Source organism: Gracilinanus agilis, chromosome 2 (genome assembly GCF_016433145.1).
Source record: "Gracilinanus agilis isolate LMUSP501 chromosome 2, AgileGrace, whole genome shotgun sequence".
Lineage (NCBI taxonomy): Eukaryota > Metazoa > Chordata > Mammalia > Didelphimorphia > Didelphidae > Gracilinanus > Gracilinanus agilis.
In genome coordinates this window covers 202,488,720-202,504,124 of record NC_058131.1, presented here as the reverse complement: position 1 = coordinate 202,504,124, position 15,405 = coordinate 202,488,720, and the positions used below count along the sequence as shown (strand labels likewise).

The window sequence follows — 15,405 nt, the reverse complement described above, 5'->3', positions numbered from 1 at the left end:
AAGGAAGGAAGGAAGGAAGGAAGGAAGGAAGGAAGGAAGGAAGGAAGGAAGGAAGGAAGGAAGGAAGGAAGGAAGGAAGGAAGGAAGGAAGGAAGCCTGTAGACCAGACCCTTTAAGTGATTTGCCCAAGATGGCACAGCTAGTTAGTTAGAGACAGGACTAGAACCTGGGCTCCTTACTTCCCCCCACCCTGTGACATACTCTGCAGCACCCAAATTGCACCCTGCAATTGCAAGGTAGGATTTAAGGTGGTTCCCACTCCTCTAGGGAAGTTTGAAATCAAGGCACCTAAGTCTATAAACAACAGCTCAAAAAATGAGGATTCCTGATGGGAATGTGTTATCTTGGCCAAGCTTGGCCTCTAAAATGAAGCGATTAGATTAGATTCCAGCTCCAAATCTGTGATCCCCTAATCTTATAAACAAGAGACAAGACAACTTCCAGGGAGATGCCCAGCTTCAGTCTGACAAAGTGAATCCAGAGGCAATCTGAACTGATATATTTACTTTTATGAATGTGAAAGATGGGATCTCAGCACCAGGGAGATCACTGCATGGAGTCCCTTCTTGGGCTGAATAGATAATATTCTTATTACTAATGCAACTTCTCCCAATATGCAAGTTTTCATCATTCTCCTCAAATGAGTATAGAGAACACCAGCTCTGTAGGAAATCTAGGAATTTCAAACACGTTGGGATGTTTTAGTGAAAGTTATCATACAGTCATTTATCATCTCATGCTGAGTTCAGAATAGTCTCCTTGTCTATTATGAAGCCACTAACCATCTGTGACCTTGGGCTGCACCCCCTCTCTGGGCTTCTTCAGATCAATCAGAGATTTAGAGGCAGAAGCAATTTAGAGGCTATCGAGTCCAATGCCTTTGTTTTACTAAGGAATTGTGGGCAAAGGAGAGGTGTTGTGACTTGCTCAGGAACACACAACTAGTAAGTATCTGAGACTGTCCATATAGTAAAAAGACACTGATTTTGGAGTTAGAAGTCTTGAGTTCAAATTCTGACAGTAGGTTCTCTCTTTTTTTTTTTTTACTCTTACTTTCTGTCATAGTAACAACTCTAAGACAGAATAGCAACAAGAGCTAGGCAAATTGGATTAAGTGAACTGCCTATGGTCACACAGCTGGGAAGTGTCTGAAGCCAGCTTTGAACCCAGGTCCTCCTGATTCCAGGCCTGGCTCTCTATCCATTGTACTACCCAACTGCCCCCTGCTAGCTGGTTCTTGAGCAAGTCATTCAAAGACTCTATATCTCAGATTCCTTAAAAAAAAATCTAGATGGCCTCTGAGCTACCTAAGTCTACAGCCTACCAGCTATCCAAATCTATGAACCTTTAACAAAATGTTTCTAAATTTTAAATTAAATAATTCTAAGTGTTTAAATTCAATTCTTGAATAGCACCAAAACTTTTTTTCTCCTTTAGCAAAAGGCAGCTTGGCGTAGCAGATAAAGTCTCAGAATCAGGAACATTTAACATCCTGCCTCTAACAAAAAGTCTGTGTATCCCTGGGCAAGTAACTCAGTCTCTGAGTACTCTAAGCAACCCTCTAAGATAATAAACTGAAAGGAAAAAAAAAGTTGTAGACTGCATGAGTAGCTGAACATTTCTCATCAGTAGTTCCCTACTCCAAGGAAATCACAATTCTGGACCTCCAGAAAAGGCAACTTCAACCTAGTTGGGCACAGGAAAAGTGTAGCTTCCAGAGAAAGGGATCCACATTCCATGTAAGAACAAAAAGGGCTTAAAGCTCTTTTCTCTTTGGTTCTTTTGTGATCTTTTGTTAATGCATAAAAAATGACTGAAAATTTCAGCTTGTCAAAGACCCAAGATAATGATAAAGTAAAGCAAATCAAAATAAGCCAAGCTCTATTCTGGAAGAGCTCTGTGAGAGGCCAGATAAGGCTCTCTCTGGTCTTATTCAGATTATCCAGGGGCTGAAAATGGAGACTCACTCTCTTCCTCCTCCAACATGCCCCTCATACCACTGCCTCGATATTTATTTTTTTTTTTTTTAGAGAGACCTGGTCATGTCATGGACTGCTCAAAAATCTTCAGTAAATTTCAACTGGTTGATGAATAAAGTTTGAACTCCTTTTCCTGACTTTCCAAGTCTCGCAAAGTCTGGCTTTACCCTACCTTTCCAGACTTATTTCATCCAACACCCTGCTCCAGCCAAACCATATTGCCCTTTGCACCTCAAAACATGCTCCCAGAGCAGAAACGCAGAAGAAAAACATGATCAATCGCATAGTTCGATGGGGATGATCAGGGTTTTGATGTTAAAAGATCGCTGTACTGCAAATATAAATAATATGGAAATAGGTTTTGAACAATGATACATGTATAACCCAGGGGAACTGCTCATCAGCTATGGGAGGAGGGAGGGAAGAGGGGAGGGAAAAATCATGAATCATGTAACCATGTAAAATATTCTTAATTAATTAATTAATTTTTTCAGAACCATGTTCCCAGCTCTCATACCTCAGTGTCTTTGCTCAATCTATGTCCTTTGCCAAGGATGTTCTTCCTCCCACTCTTCACCTGTTGTATTCCTCCGTATCCTTTAAAGTCCATCTCAAACACTATCTTCCTTAAGAAGCCTTCTCTGATCTCCTTGGTGGGTAAGAACCATTATTCTCTGACCTCACTTTTTTTTAACCCTTACCTTCTATCTTAGAATCAGTAGTGTGTATTGGGTCCAAGACAGAAAAGTGTTAAGGTCTAGGCAATGGGGGTTAAGTGACTTGTTCAGGGTCACCCCTAGGAAGTATCTGAGACCATATTTGGACCTAGGACCTCCTATCTCTAGGATCTCAATCCATTGGTCCACCTAGTTGCCCCCTCCTTACATATTTTTAATATGCTGCTATGTATTTCTCTAATGTACAAAGTATGTAATAGTATGAATTAGAATTAGCTATGTTTGCAACCTAACTTCCTGCTAGACGGTATGTTCAATGAGGTTAGGAACTATATCCTGTCTCTCCTAAGTGCCTAAAAGAATTAATGCTTCAGAAATATCTGTCAAATGAATGAATGGATTTATCCAAAGTACAAACTAGGTTTTCCACTAGAATAGTAAATAAAGGATGCTACTAATTCGCCATTAATAGAGAATACACATTAAGCTGCTTCTTCAGATGTGGAGATGGATGTTCCCTAACCCTTCCCCACTCTCAACGTGTCCCTCTCATTGTATTTGAAAGTAATTTTTCAGATACAAAGAATTTGAAAACAGAGGTAGTCTTTGAACAGAATAAAGCCAGTATAATAATGACTTCATTAGTCATTACTATTATTAGTCCAGGATTCTCACTCACTATGTCCTAACCAGAATATTGACAGAAATAGCATGGAAGAGGGGTTAAAAAGACACACTCAGAGACAGGAAGAACTGAATTCAAGTACTGGCTATAACACACAATGATTTTGTGATTCTGGGTAATCTACTTAACCCCTCAGTTCTCTAGAGAACTCTCTAAGAATATAAGTTTCTAGGAGTTTCTTCCCCTAGAAGTTTCCTTTGAAATCACTTTTCCTATTTTTTTTAAATCACTTTTCCTATTTTTTTCCCTATATTCCCTACTGGGAAAATTAAGTAAGCACAGAAGATTTCCTAGATATTCTCACTTCCTTTTCTTAATTTCTGTGGTATGGATGGACAAGATGGTGGACTGGTTGGTTAGAGGGAGAACAGGCAGGATCTTGTCCCTTGTGATCCCCAACAGTGAGAAATAATCCCTCAGAACTCTCACTATATATTCTACTCCTCTTATGGATTTAAAAACTAATTTGTATTATAATTATTTATGTAAACATCTCACCTTCTCTACCAAAGTGTAAGCTGCTTGAGGGTTGGGACCAAACTTTATTCTTCTTCATATCTCTATTGTATTCTGCAAAATGTCTTAAACATAACAACATGCATTTGGTGAATTGACTGAAACTAAACTGAATGGAATAGAGTTAAATGTTGTCCCTTGAAAGTTCATAGACTGAAATGATGTTGAAAAACTAATTTAAACCTCAGAGCTAACCAGCTACACGCAAGAAGTATAGCAAAAAAGAGAACAAAGGGAACCATGAATCTGTTAGGGATCATAATACTGTTAGTAAATCATGTGAAACATGATAAAAATCAAATGTTTTCATCCCATTTGTTTTAATAGTTCTCTCTTTGCCAGTTACCGAAAATGTAATGGCAGTGGGGAAGGGGGCAGGGAAGACAGTCTGAATTGTGATTTCATCAGTGTGGGGAATGCCAGGTATACAAACTCTGTGTATTAATGCCAGCTGTCATCTCCTTAATAACTTCTAGCCTTAATGAGTTACCTGAAGAATATGAATCAGTTAAGTGACTTGCCCGTGGTCATATATAGCTAGTAAATATCATAACAAGATTTGAATCAATCAATATTTATTAAACACCTACCATGTGCCAGGCACTGTGCTAAACTGCTGGGAATACAAAAAGAGGCAAAAGACAATCTCTGTCCTCAAGAAGCTTACAATCTAATGAAAGAGACTGAATGCAAATGAATATATACAAAGCAAGCTTTCCACAAGAGAAATAGAAAATGGTTAGCAGAGAAAAGGTGGTAAAATTAAGGTTTAAACTTAAGCCTTCCTGATTCCAAGGGCAGCCCAATATATATAGTTCCACTGCATTTTTTTAAGCCATTACCTTTTGTCTTAGAATCGGTATTAAGTGTTGATTCTAAGACAGAAGAGTGGGAAAGACTAGACAACTGGGGTTAGAGCCCAATATATACAATATGCTATGCTGCCTCTCAAGAATAAAATGAATCTTGGGGCAATTAGGTGGCTAGACCACTAACCCTGGAGTATCAAAGACCTGGGTTCAAACCTGGTCTCAGATATCGGCTAGCTGTGTGACCCTGGGCAAGTCACTTAACCTCATTTCCCTAGTGCTTGCCCTTCTTAGAAATATTACTAGAACATAAAGTTAGGGTTTAAAAAAAATAATGAATCTTTATAACACAAAAGATAGGATGGGAGGGACATAAAAGCACTATGAGGTTAGACAAGTCACTCGGAATCTTTAAGCTTCAGCTTCCCCATCAGTAAAATGGAGAAGATACCTGCATTGCTTTCCTTACGAGCTTGTTATAGGAAACAAATGAAAAAAAATGTCTATGAAAGCATTTTGAAGATGGTAAAGCTCTATAAAAATATGAGATTGTTGTTATCACCATACCCTATTTAGTGTATCTGAGCACCAATCTATAATCTTAGGGAAACCTAAGAATCAGGAGGCAAATATTAATAGATAGAATGTTTTATGACCATGATTCATTGTTTATCTAAGTTATAGTTCATTCTTTTTATGCTTGTTAAGGATAATATTGTTTGAGGCAGCTTACCATAATGGACAGAGAACTAGCCTTTTATCCAGGAAAACCTGACTCCCTATTGCCTCCAGAATCAAGCATAAAATTCTCCTGTTTTGCCTTTAAAGCCTTTTCCCCTCTTTCCAGTCTTCTTACTCCTTACACCCATAAACACTCTGTGATCCTAATGGCGTTGACTTCTTTGTTACTCCCCACCCTGATATACTCCATCTCCTGAATGGCTGATTTTCATTTGCTGCCTCTCACACCTGGAATTCTCCCCTTCTCATCTTCACCTCCTGGCTTCCTTGGGAGTTCCTTCAAGTCTCAGTTAAAATCCTTCCTTCTATAAGAAGCCTTTCCTGTTTCCCGATAATGCTAGTACCTTCCCTCTGGGATGATTTCCAGTTTATCTTGTGTATATCTTGATTGTAGGTAGTTGGTCGCATTTCATCTACCTCTGCTAGACTGTGAGCTCCTTGAGAGCAGGGACTGTCTTTTATTTTTCTTTGTTAACTCTCTGCACTTAGCACTTAGCACAGTACCTGACATATAGTGGCTACTTAATAAATGATTATTGACTGACTGACTGATACATAGTGGCTTTGGGATCATGAGTAAGTAACTTGAGCTGTCAGTGGCACCACATATATGCACACAGAGAAGTCTGAATTGGTGAAGAGAGTTTCTACACCAGGAGTTCCTCCATACGGATTAAATCACAACAGGACAAAAAATATGAGTGTAATCCTAAAAATCAGAAACTTCCTCATAAAGAATGGTGAATTTTCGGGAGGGGCCCCCACAGGTAATAACAATAATAAAATAGCTCATATAGAATGCCTATTACATTGTGTGCTTTATGAACATTGTTTCTAATCTTAACAAACTTGGGAGGGTACTATTATTAACTCCATTTTACAGTTGAAGAAACTGAGGCAGAAAGAGGCTAAACAACTTGTCCAGGTTTCCCAGCTAGTAAATATCTGAGGTTAAAGTTGAACAGGGTCTTCCTGATTCCAGAGCTTGCTGCTCTATCCACCCAGCCACCTCGCTGCCCTATCCTAATCCTCTAGCTATTATGCCTAATGTATGATGTTCAAGAAAAAGAAGAGTTTAGTTTATTTTAAAGGTTCCCAAAGTATGATAAAAATACTACCTACCTCGAAAGAGAAAACTGATGAACTCTGAGTAGAAATTGAAGCATAATTTTTTTCACTGTCTTTATTTTTATTGCTTTTTTGCAACATGGCTAATGTGGAAATGTGTTTTGCATGATTTCACATGTATAATTGATATCTTATTATTTGCCATCTCAATGGGTGGAGGAGGAGTTGGAAGAAGAAAGAGAATTTGAAAACTCAAAATTGAAAAAGAAAAAGAATGTTTAAAATAAATATTTTTTAAAAAGTTCCCCAAAGTAATTATCACTGATATCTCTCCAAACTCCTTCTGAGAGTTCTCAAACATTTTAATAAGAATTAAAGCAAGACAGAATCTATCATTCACAAAAGACCAAAAACAAAACCCAAAAAAAGTCCTCTGACAAAAGATATTCTCTCTTCCTGCAATTGTTGGCTTCATCCTAAAAGCAAATGGCACTTTTTCCAGTTAACACAGGGAGGGGATGAGGCTGAGCCAAAGATACCTTTAGAACCAATAGGGCCAATTTTTCCATGACGACCCACACTGCCTTTCTGTCCTCTGTCTCCCATGTCTCCTGTAAAAGAAATAAAAGAAAATGAAAGATGCATTTTAGACAAATTATTTAAAAGACTACCTTTTTGTACATTTCCTGAATAGATGGAAAATCTAAGAAGCCTACAACATATATTCTAATACTTTTGAGGTTCTGTACAGATCACATGGGCAGCACATATTTCATCCACAGAAAGAAGTAATTCCCTTGAAACTAAAAGCTTCAAAGGCCAGATCCATTATAGAACTCAAGAGGTTTAAATGGTCTCTTTCTGGTTCTAAACCCATGAGATCCACAATTTATGTTGTGATTTCATAGCAAGAAGAAAGACCCCCTTTGCTTCATATGAACCAAAAGAATGATTTTCCCAGGTCTTTTTTTTTCTTGGATCCTTACAGTTTGGGGAGCAGTTAGGTGGCTCAGCGGATTGAGAGTCAAGCCTGAAGACAGGAGGTCCTGGGTTCAAACGTGACCTCAGACTCTTGCTAGTTGTGGCCCTGGACAAGTCACTTAATCCCCATTGCCTAGCCCTTGCCACACTTCTACCTTGGGAACAATACACTCTGATTCTAAGATGGAAGGTAAGGGTTTAAAAAAAAGTATCTAGTACAAGAGCCCAAGAAATCACCACTCTTTTGGTCCATTCTACACTCTGCCCAAATAGTCACTAATGAAAGAATCAAAGCATTCTTTGTTTCCTGCTTCTAACAGGAAGAATGTGACAAGTCTTCCTTTGGAGTTAGAAATGGGAAGCACTCTGATGCTGTCATGCGCATGACTCCAGTCCTGATGATCTCTGTCCACTGTGCTACCTAGTTTGTTCTGAGGAAAGTGCTTTGAAAACGATGAACTGTTCTCATACATCCTTCCCAGACACAATCGCAGGTGCATACGTCCACATTCTCCTATATCTGTATAAATTCATACAAATTCACAAGCCTAAGCAGGCATGCACATTTACTACATCTAGCCAGCCTAAAAGGGGTGAAGGTCAGAAATCACTAGAATATCACTAGGCAAAGTAAATCAGAAGAACCAGGAAAATAATACACACCATGACTGTAAGTGGAAAGAACCACAAGAAAACCATCTAAATCTAGAGTTGCAGAATTATAATGACCAAGCTTGGCCCCAAGAAAGAGATATTTTGGCATCTAACCCCACTTCTTTGCAGCGGTATGGGCTCATAGGTGTGGAACACTACATATAATATCAAACTTTTTCAGTGTGTTTATTTATTTCAGTGTACTTATTCAGTGTAGTTAGTTTTGCTGAACTATTTTCTCCCTATTCTCTATTCTTTGTTATAAAAGCTTACTCTTGGAAGTGCAGGGTAGGGGAGAGAGACATTGGGAAATGTTGGTGAGGCAAAAACTACATATGAACAGAAAAAATTTAGGGATAAGGAGTGAATTTATCATATAGCAGACACCAATATAGAGTTTCTTCTTTCAATACAGGTTGGCACATTTTCTGCAATTAAGAAAATTAGAGAGAGCTTCCTAGAATACTGGGAGGTTGTAATTTGACTAGGATTTCATAGGCTTGGGTATATATGTCAGAGGCAAGACTTGAACTCAGGTCTTTTTGCCTTTGAGGTTATCCTGATCCACTAGCACAGTAGATAGGGTCTAGACCTGGAATTAGGAGGACCTGGGTTCAAATCTGGCCTCAGATACTTCCTAGCCATGTGACCCTAAGCCAGTCACTGAACCTCAACTGCCTAGCCATAGCCCTTCTGTCTTAGAGTTATTACTAAGACCAAAAGTAAGGGCTTAATTTAAATATATGTGTGTGTATGTATGAAGAATAGCCTCACTAAAACAAAGAAACAATACAACTGTGCCCTAAGTCCACAAAGGTTGGATTTATTTATTATAAATCTCATCCTAGGTCCACTATCTCTCCATAGTTCTCTATATGAAAGAGGAAAGAATTTGAGTTTCCTAGGACATGATCCCCACCCCTACAGGATATTAACATAATTTATATTGCTGGTATTTATAATACTTCAAGAATAATTTGTTTGTTGTGGGTCCTCCTTCCATTACAGCCCTCCTAAGTCTTAGGAGATGATCTTCACTCGTTACAATGGCTGAAAAATGTTTTACCCTATAGCCAAGCTATGACAAGCATCTCCAAACCTGGCCCATCTTGAACAAAAGATGCACATCGATTGATAGGTCCATGCTCAAAGCTTTTCTTGCTTTCCAGGACCCTGTTAGAACTTATACTATAATAACACAGGGTCACCCCCTGCCACCATATCACATCCCTGGTGGTCCGGAGAAATAACCATTACCATCAACAAATCATATTTCTAGAGCATTTCGAGACTCCCCAAACACTTCACAATAACACTGAGATAGGTCATAAAAATATGGTTCTCTACATTTTTATAGAAAAAAAAAATCTGAGAAAGTTTACATGGACTGCCTAAGATAATATAGATAATGTCAAAATCAGCATTTGACCTCTGGTCCTCCAATTCCAAATCCAGCATTCTTCCCACCATACCACAATGCCTTAGGGTATTAAGTACATTAACATTAAGAACCAAGGCTCCTACCACCCAAAAGTTCCAAACTATTTAGGGTTGAAGCCTTAGGTCCCTTAAAATAAGAGTTTGATAGAATCTACTTGGGCTTATATCCCAGTCCTGCTTCTTATCCTCTGTGGAACAATGGAAGACACTAGATGGCACAGTGGATAGAGAGACTCCAATAAACCTGGATCGGCAAGATTTGAGTTCAGACCTGTCCTCAGAAACAAACTGTGTGAGCCTGGACAAGTCACTGAACCCTACTTGTTTCAGATTCCTCACATGTGAAATGAACTGGAGAAGGAAATGGCAAAAGGCCCTAGAATCTTTGCCATGAAAATCCAAAATGGAGTTACAAAGAGTCAGACAAAACTGAAATTACTAAAGAACAATCTGGGACATTAGGCAAATCACTTCCCTGGACCCCAGGTCTACATCTATATTTATTTATTTTTAAAACCCTTACCTTCCTTCTTAGAACCAATACTGTATTGGTTCCAAGGCAGAAGAGTAAGAAAGGGCTAGGCAATAGGAGTTAAATGACTTGCCTAGGGTCACATAGCTAGGAAGTGTCTGAGGTCAGATATGAACCCAGGACTTCCTGTCTCTAGGCCTGGCTCTCAATCCAATGAGTCACCCAGCTGCCCCCTGCATCTTTAAAATAAATAAAGGAATTGGCTCTCTGTTCTCTCACAGATATTAATTCTATGATCCTACCCATTTCACAGAGAAATTTTAAGGAGAGGACTTTACAAGCATTTATCTGCCCTATAACTAAACATAGTAAATATGATTTTATTAAAATTATTTAATATTTTAATTAAATATTTTATTGATTTATTAATTAATATTTAATAATTAAATGACTTTTCATTCATTTGTTTATAAGCCTCAAAATGATACAAAAGCATGACTTTTAAATTATGATTATTATCTCATAGATAGGGCTATCTGTAAGGAAGGCAAAGGAAGGACTGTACAAAGCAACCAAAAAGATGTCAGAAAAAGGCAAACTTGCCCAAGGTCACACAGCTAGGCTTTGCCTGAAAGCAGATTCAAACCCAGCACTTCCCTTCTCTAAGCCTGGTTCTCAAGCTATTGAGCCACCTAACTGCTTCCAGGTAAGAGGTTTTTGTGTTTTGGGGTTTTTTTAAGTACAACACAACTTAGATAATGTTAAGTTGTGGTTTTCTAAGCCAGTATGCTACCTGCAGGGATCCTTTTCGATTTGAGTTTGACCCCACGGGTATAACAAATAAAGTTTGAGCTCAGGACTTGGAGTTAAACCTAAGTTTGAATCCTACCTCAGGAAGTTTCAAAGTTAAATGACTTGCCTTGATTTCCTCCCTATTAAATAGAAATAAGTATAACCCTTGTCTCAAGCTGTAAGAATTAAGTGAGAAAATATATGTAAAATGACTTTGAAACCCCAAAGAGCTATGTATTATTATTAATTTAGCATCTACTATATGTCTTGGAGGAGACAAAGACAAAAATGAAAGTGTCCCTGCCCTCAAGAAACTTCTATTCTACCAGAAATGTGAGTATTTTAATGAATAATCTATATGCGAGTGTCATTCTCAACACCAAATCTCTTTCTCTCCTTCCACCAGCTGCTGCCGTGGGTTCACTACAATAATGAAAGCTCCTGACCAAAGTAATCTTCCCTATATGCCCTACTCAAAGCAGGGCTCAGCCTAAATAGGCTCTAATAAACAGGCCACTTTTATCTTCTTTTTGCTATGACACAGACTGTCTCATTATGTTTAGTTCCTCTAAGAGAAAAACATCATGGCAACAAAGGAGAAAAGAAAGAAGAAGGGGGTGGGGAGAGATGGTTACCAAAATAAAGCAAAGTGCACAGACTGAATTAGTAATGCTACATGGGTAAAGAAATAATGGGGCCGACATCACTGCAAAGCACCATGTCACAGTGAAAGATGACAGAAATTAGCTTTTATGGAGCAAACCCTTAAGAGGATGCACCTATTTCGTAAAGCGTGATTAAAAGGAAAATGATTTTGTTAGCTGCAAAGGGGGAAGAGTGGGAGTTGAAGAGAAAGCTTGATTATAGTATTTTGCTCAAAGACTCTGGCTGCTTGACCAGACTCCTGCATGGAAATTAATTCTACCTGGGGTGTAGCTTGTGTAACACAGCCATGCAAAGGCTGGCTCACTAGTGACAAAGGCCAGACACATAATGTGTTCTTTCAGTCATTTCTGAAAGGATTGATCTTTTCCCCCACCTTTTAGTAATCCTCGTGGCTTTTGTCTGAAACCTCCCCAAGTTCCCTCCATCCTGAAAAGCTACAGAATCCAAAACCAGAACCAGAATCGTAGAGATTCAATTCAACAAGCATTTCTTACTCCTTAGAAGGGAAAGGGATTTCTGTGAATTTCTTGTGTGATTTCTGTGATTTCTTGAATTCCCAAATGAAGAAATACACCATAATAATGCTGCTCTGCACCTTCTCTGCAGTCTATAGTCTAATAAACATTACTTTTAGTATTAGATGTGAGGAGGTCCTGGTCTAAGGACCAAGGATATAAAAGTTTAAAAAAGCAGCTCAATTCCGGCACTCAAAGAGTTTAAAGGCTAATTGGGAAGGTTATAAAATATACACAAGTAAGCAATGCACACTACAAGGTGTCATGTGATAGGGACAAGAGACAGCCAAACAAAATGGCACTCTAGAAAATTTTGAGGAGAGAGCGAGCAGTTTAAGCAAGAGAGATCAAGGACAACTTCAGTGAGGAGACAGCAACTGACTTGGTCCTTGAAAGATTTCAGTGGGTGGAAAAAAGGTAATTACATCCCAGGCACAGAAGATAGCTTTGTGAATGCAGTTTGGGTGACAAGTAGAAAATGTGAAGGAAAAGGAAGTATATGAAATAAAATTAGAAAGATAGCTTGTAGCTGGATTGTAAAAGGCTAAAGAGCTTATATTTTTCTCTCTTTGGTAACAGGAAGCAATGGAAGATTTTTGAGCAGAGGAATGGCATAGCAAGGGCTATCCCTTTGGGTTTACATGGTACTCTCATTTTTAAAATCTCCTACTATCATATATCCTGATAACCTTCTAACACCACGAATTAGCCTACTGTTCAGATGGTGATCCACTATAACTACTCTTCTAACCACTCAGGAAGTTTGGAGGAATCTCTACATGGTTATGATGAATTATTCTGATAAGTACGCAAGAACCCTACTATGTCACTATTATAGAATCATAGAATTCACTAGAGTAGGAAAGATCCTTAGTAATTATCTAGTCCAACCATCTTCATCTTCATAGAAGAATAAACTGAGGTCCAGAGAGATTAGGTGATTTGACCAAAGTCACACAACTGGTGATTGGCACAGCTGGGTCATTAAGCACAAATGCGTTTTGGTCCATAACTCCATGTCACATTAAAGGCCTTGCAATAGATCCACATTGAGTGGGGAGGATTCTATCATTCTGAAATCCCTCTGGAACATTCAACAATAAACCTGTTGGAAGGGTGTCCAACATCTACCTCCACTGGATTTTATCTACCTCCAAGAGGGTCATGTTATGGTGGCAGCCCCAGTGCATTTATTCATTCACCAGTCACCTGGGATGTGAATAGAAGCACATAGCCCAAGAATTTTACTTTCCAATTATTGAGAGTAGAATGATAGAATGTTAAGAGTTAGAATGGATCTTCTAAGTCATATAATTCAGTCCCCTCCCCAATGAAGGAAATGATAAACCGCCATAAGGAAATCCAATTCAGTCCTGATAAGGAACCCTCTGTTTGGAAAGAGAATTTGCTACTTGCTAGGAAAATTCCAGCTGAAAAAAATGGCTAAATGCAAACTCAGCCTCTACCTAAACTGTATAACCTTTAGGGAATATTTGGCCTATGGAAAGGCTGAGCCATTTCAAAAAATTTGACCTAGAGGGTGAAGAGATGCTGCAATGACCCTTAGAGAGAGAAATTCACAGCTAGCTGCCTTTCTCTTCTCTCTAGCTCTCAGCTGCCTCTTTCTCTGTGAAAGAAGAGACCTGAGAGCAAAGACAGACAAGTAGACAGAGGGATAATTAGACCCTGGAGGGGATTCACTCCAGAAGAAACACCTGGGATGATGAATATAATTGGGCTTTTTTTTTCCACATAAATTTTCCCACCTTAGCTGAGAGATTAATTAATGATTCATTTCATCAGCTGAAGGATTCAGCGAGAGTCTAGGACACATCCTGCTGTTGTAAATAAGTTATAACCTGAAAAGGACTTGAAAGCTTTTGGCTGTTAGCCCATCTCAGAGATTTCACAGTGAAATAAACGCTAGTACTAATTTGGGGAGGTTGCTCATATTTGTGTGTTTATTTCTTCCCCTTGATTATTTGCCAATCAATCAAGAAATATTTATTGAGAGCTTCTCACAAGGCGCTGTGGGAGGATATGAGGAGATAGAAGGCAGAGATCATAGGAGTTAGAGAAAACAGAGGGCATAGAGATCCTCTAACCCAAAGTCTTTGACATTTTTTCTGTCAGAGACCTTTTTGGCAGCCTCGTGAAGCCTAAGGGTGGACCTCTTTTCAAAATGATGCTTTTAAATAACTGAAGAAAATGCTAAATTGCAGTTAGAGCTAGGTAAAAATAATTTAATAAAGTAATTTTCCCATCTAAGTCCATAGACCTTCTGATGCCCATCCATGAATACCTTAGGACTTAATCTCTAATCTAGCCCTCTCATTTTTCTGAGGCCCAAAAAAGGTAAGGGACTTGCCTAAGGTCTCACAAGAAGGTAGTGACCAAATCAATATTGGGAACTCCTGACTCCAACTCTAACTTAAAATTTACACTACACTTCACTGCCTCAAGGAGCTGGCAATCTAGGTGGAGCACAAGGGCCTAAAAAGACCAAAAATAAATAAATAATAATCCAGAGTCAATTCAATAAAAGAGATGTCAAAAAGGCAGGACATGATTAATCACTATGGGGATAGCATAGACAATAAATACTATGAGTACATCATGGACTAATCTGGGAAGCCTTCAAGGAAGAAGCAAGATTTGTATTTTTACACCAAAATACTTCAGAGGCTTTAACACAAAGGATGTTGTACCTTACTATTCTTGTCTGTCATCAGAATTATGTCATTTCTCTTTATAGAAATTCATGGCACTATTTCAACATGTTACAGTTGGTGTCACCTTTATAATACTATGATTCAGTTGCAAACTGTTTCACTTGCAGTACTCTTTGTTACTTGCAGTACAAGATTATGGGGGGATGAAAAATGGAGTTAAGGATCAAAGTAGTCTAAGTGCTGGATTTGGAGTTGGAGAGCCCGGATGCAAATCCAAGTTCTGTTTCCTGTGTCCTTCTACATTGGTAATCTTCAACATGTCATCGACCCTCTCTGGGCCTCAGTTTCCTAATCTTAAAAATGAGGGGATAGGACTAGATAAGCTCTCAGGTCCCTTCCAGCTTTAAATCGTTGATCTTATAAATTGTATAACTTTTTCATTGCCTCAGTATCTTCAATTATATATTTCTGAAAGAGATTAAGTACTGAAATGCCAGATCATATGTGAATATGACTCTGTCACATTTGGGTCTGGCTGACATTTATATAATGACGAAAGGTTTAGGAAGAATTTAAATTCAACCTTCACAATAGCTGATACTACAGGTAGTACTATACCTAATTTCCAGAGGAGGAACCTAAGACTCAGAGGGGCTAAATTACTTTCCCATGGGCTAGTATCAGAGGTGAAACTTGAACCCATGTGTCTCCGGCCTCCAATTAAATACATTTCCTGCT

At 38.6% G+C, this 15,405-nt stretch overlaps 1 protein-coding gene across 1 annotated transcript in view; it reads right to left on the bottom strand.

Moving 5' to 3' along the window:
- Window positions 1–15,405, bottom strand: part of COLEC11 (collectin subfamily member 11) — a 55,985-nt gene that overhangs the window by 8,548 nt on the left and 32,032 nt on the right. The window contains exon 3 of the mRNA XM_044659564.1: window positions 7,015–7,086. Within this exon, the coding sequence (XP_044515499.1) occupies window positions 7,015–7,086 (72 nt within the window). The remainder of the gene's footprint in view (window positions 1–7,014; window positions 7,087–15,405) is intronic.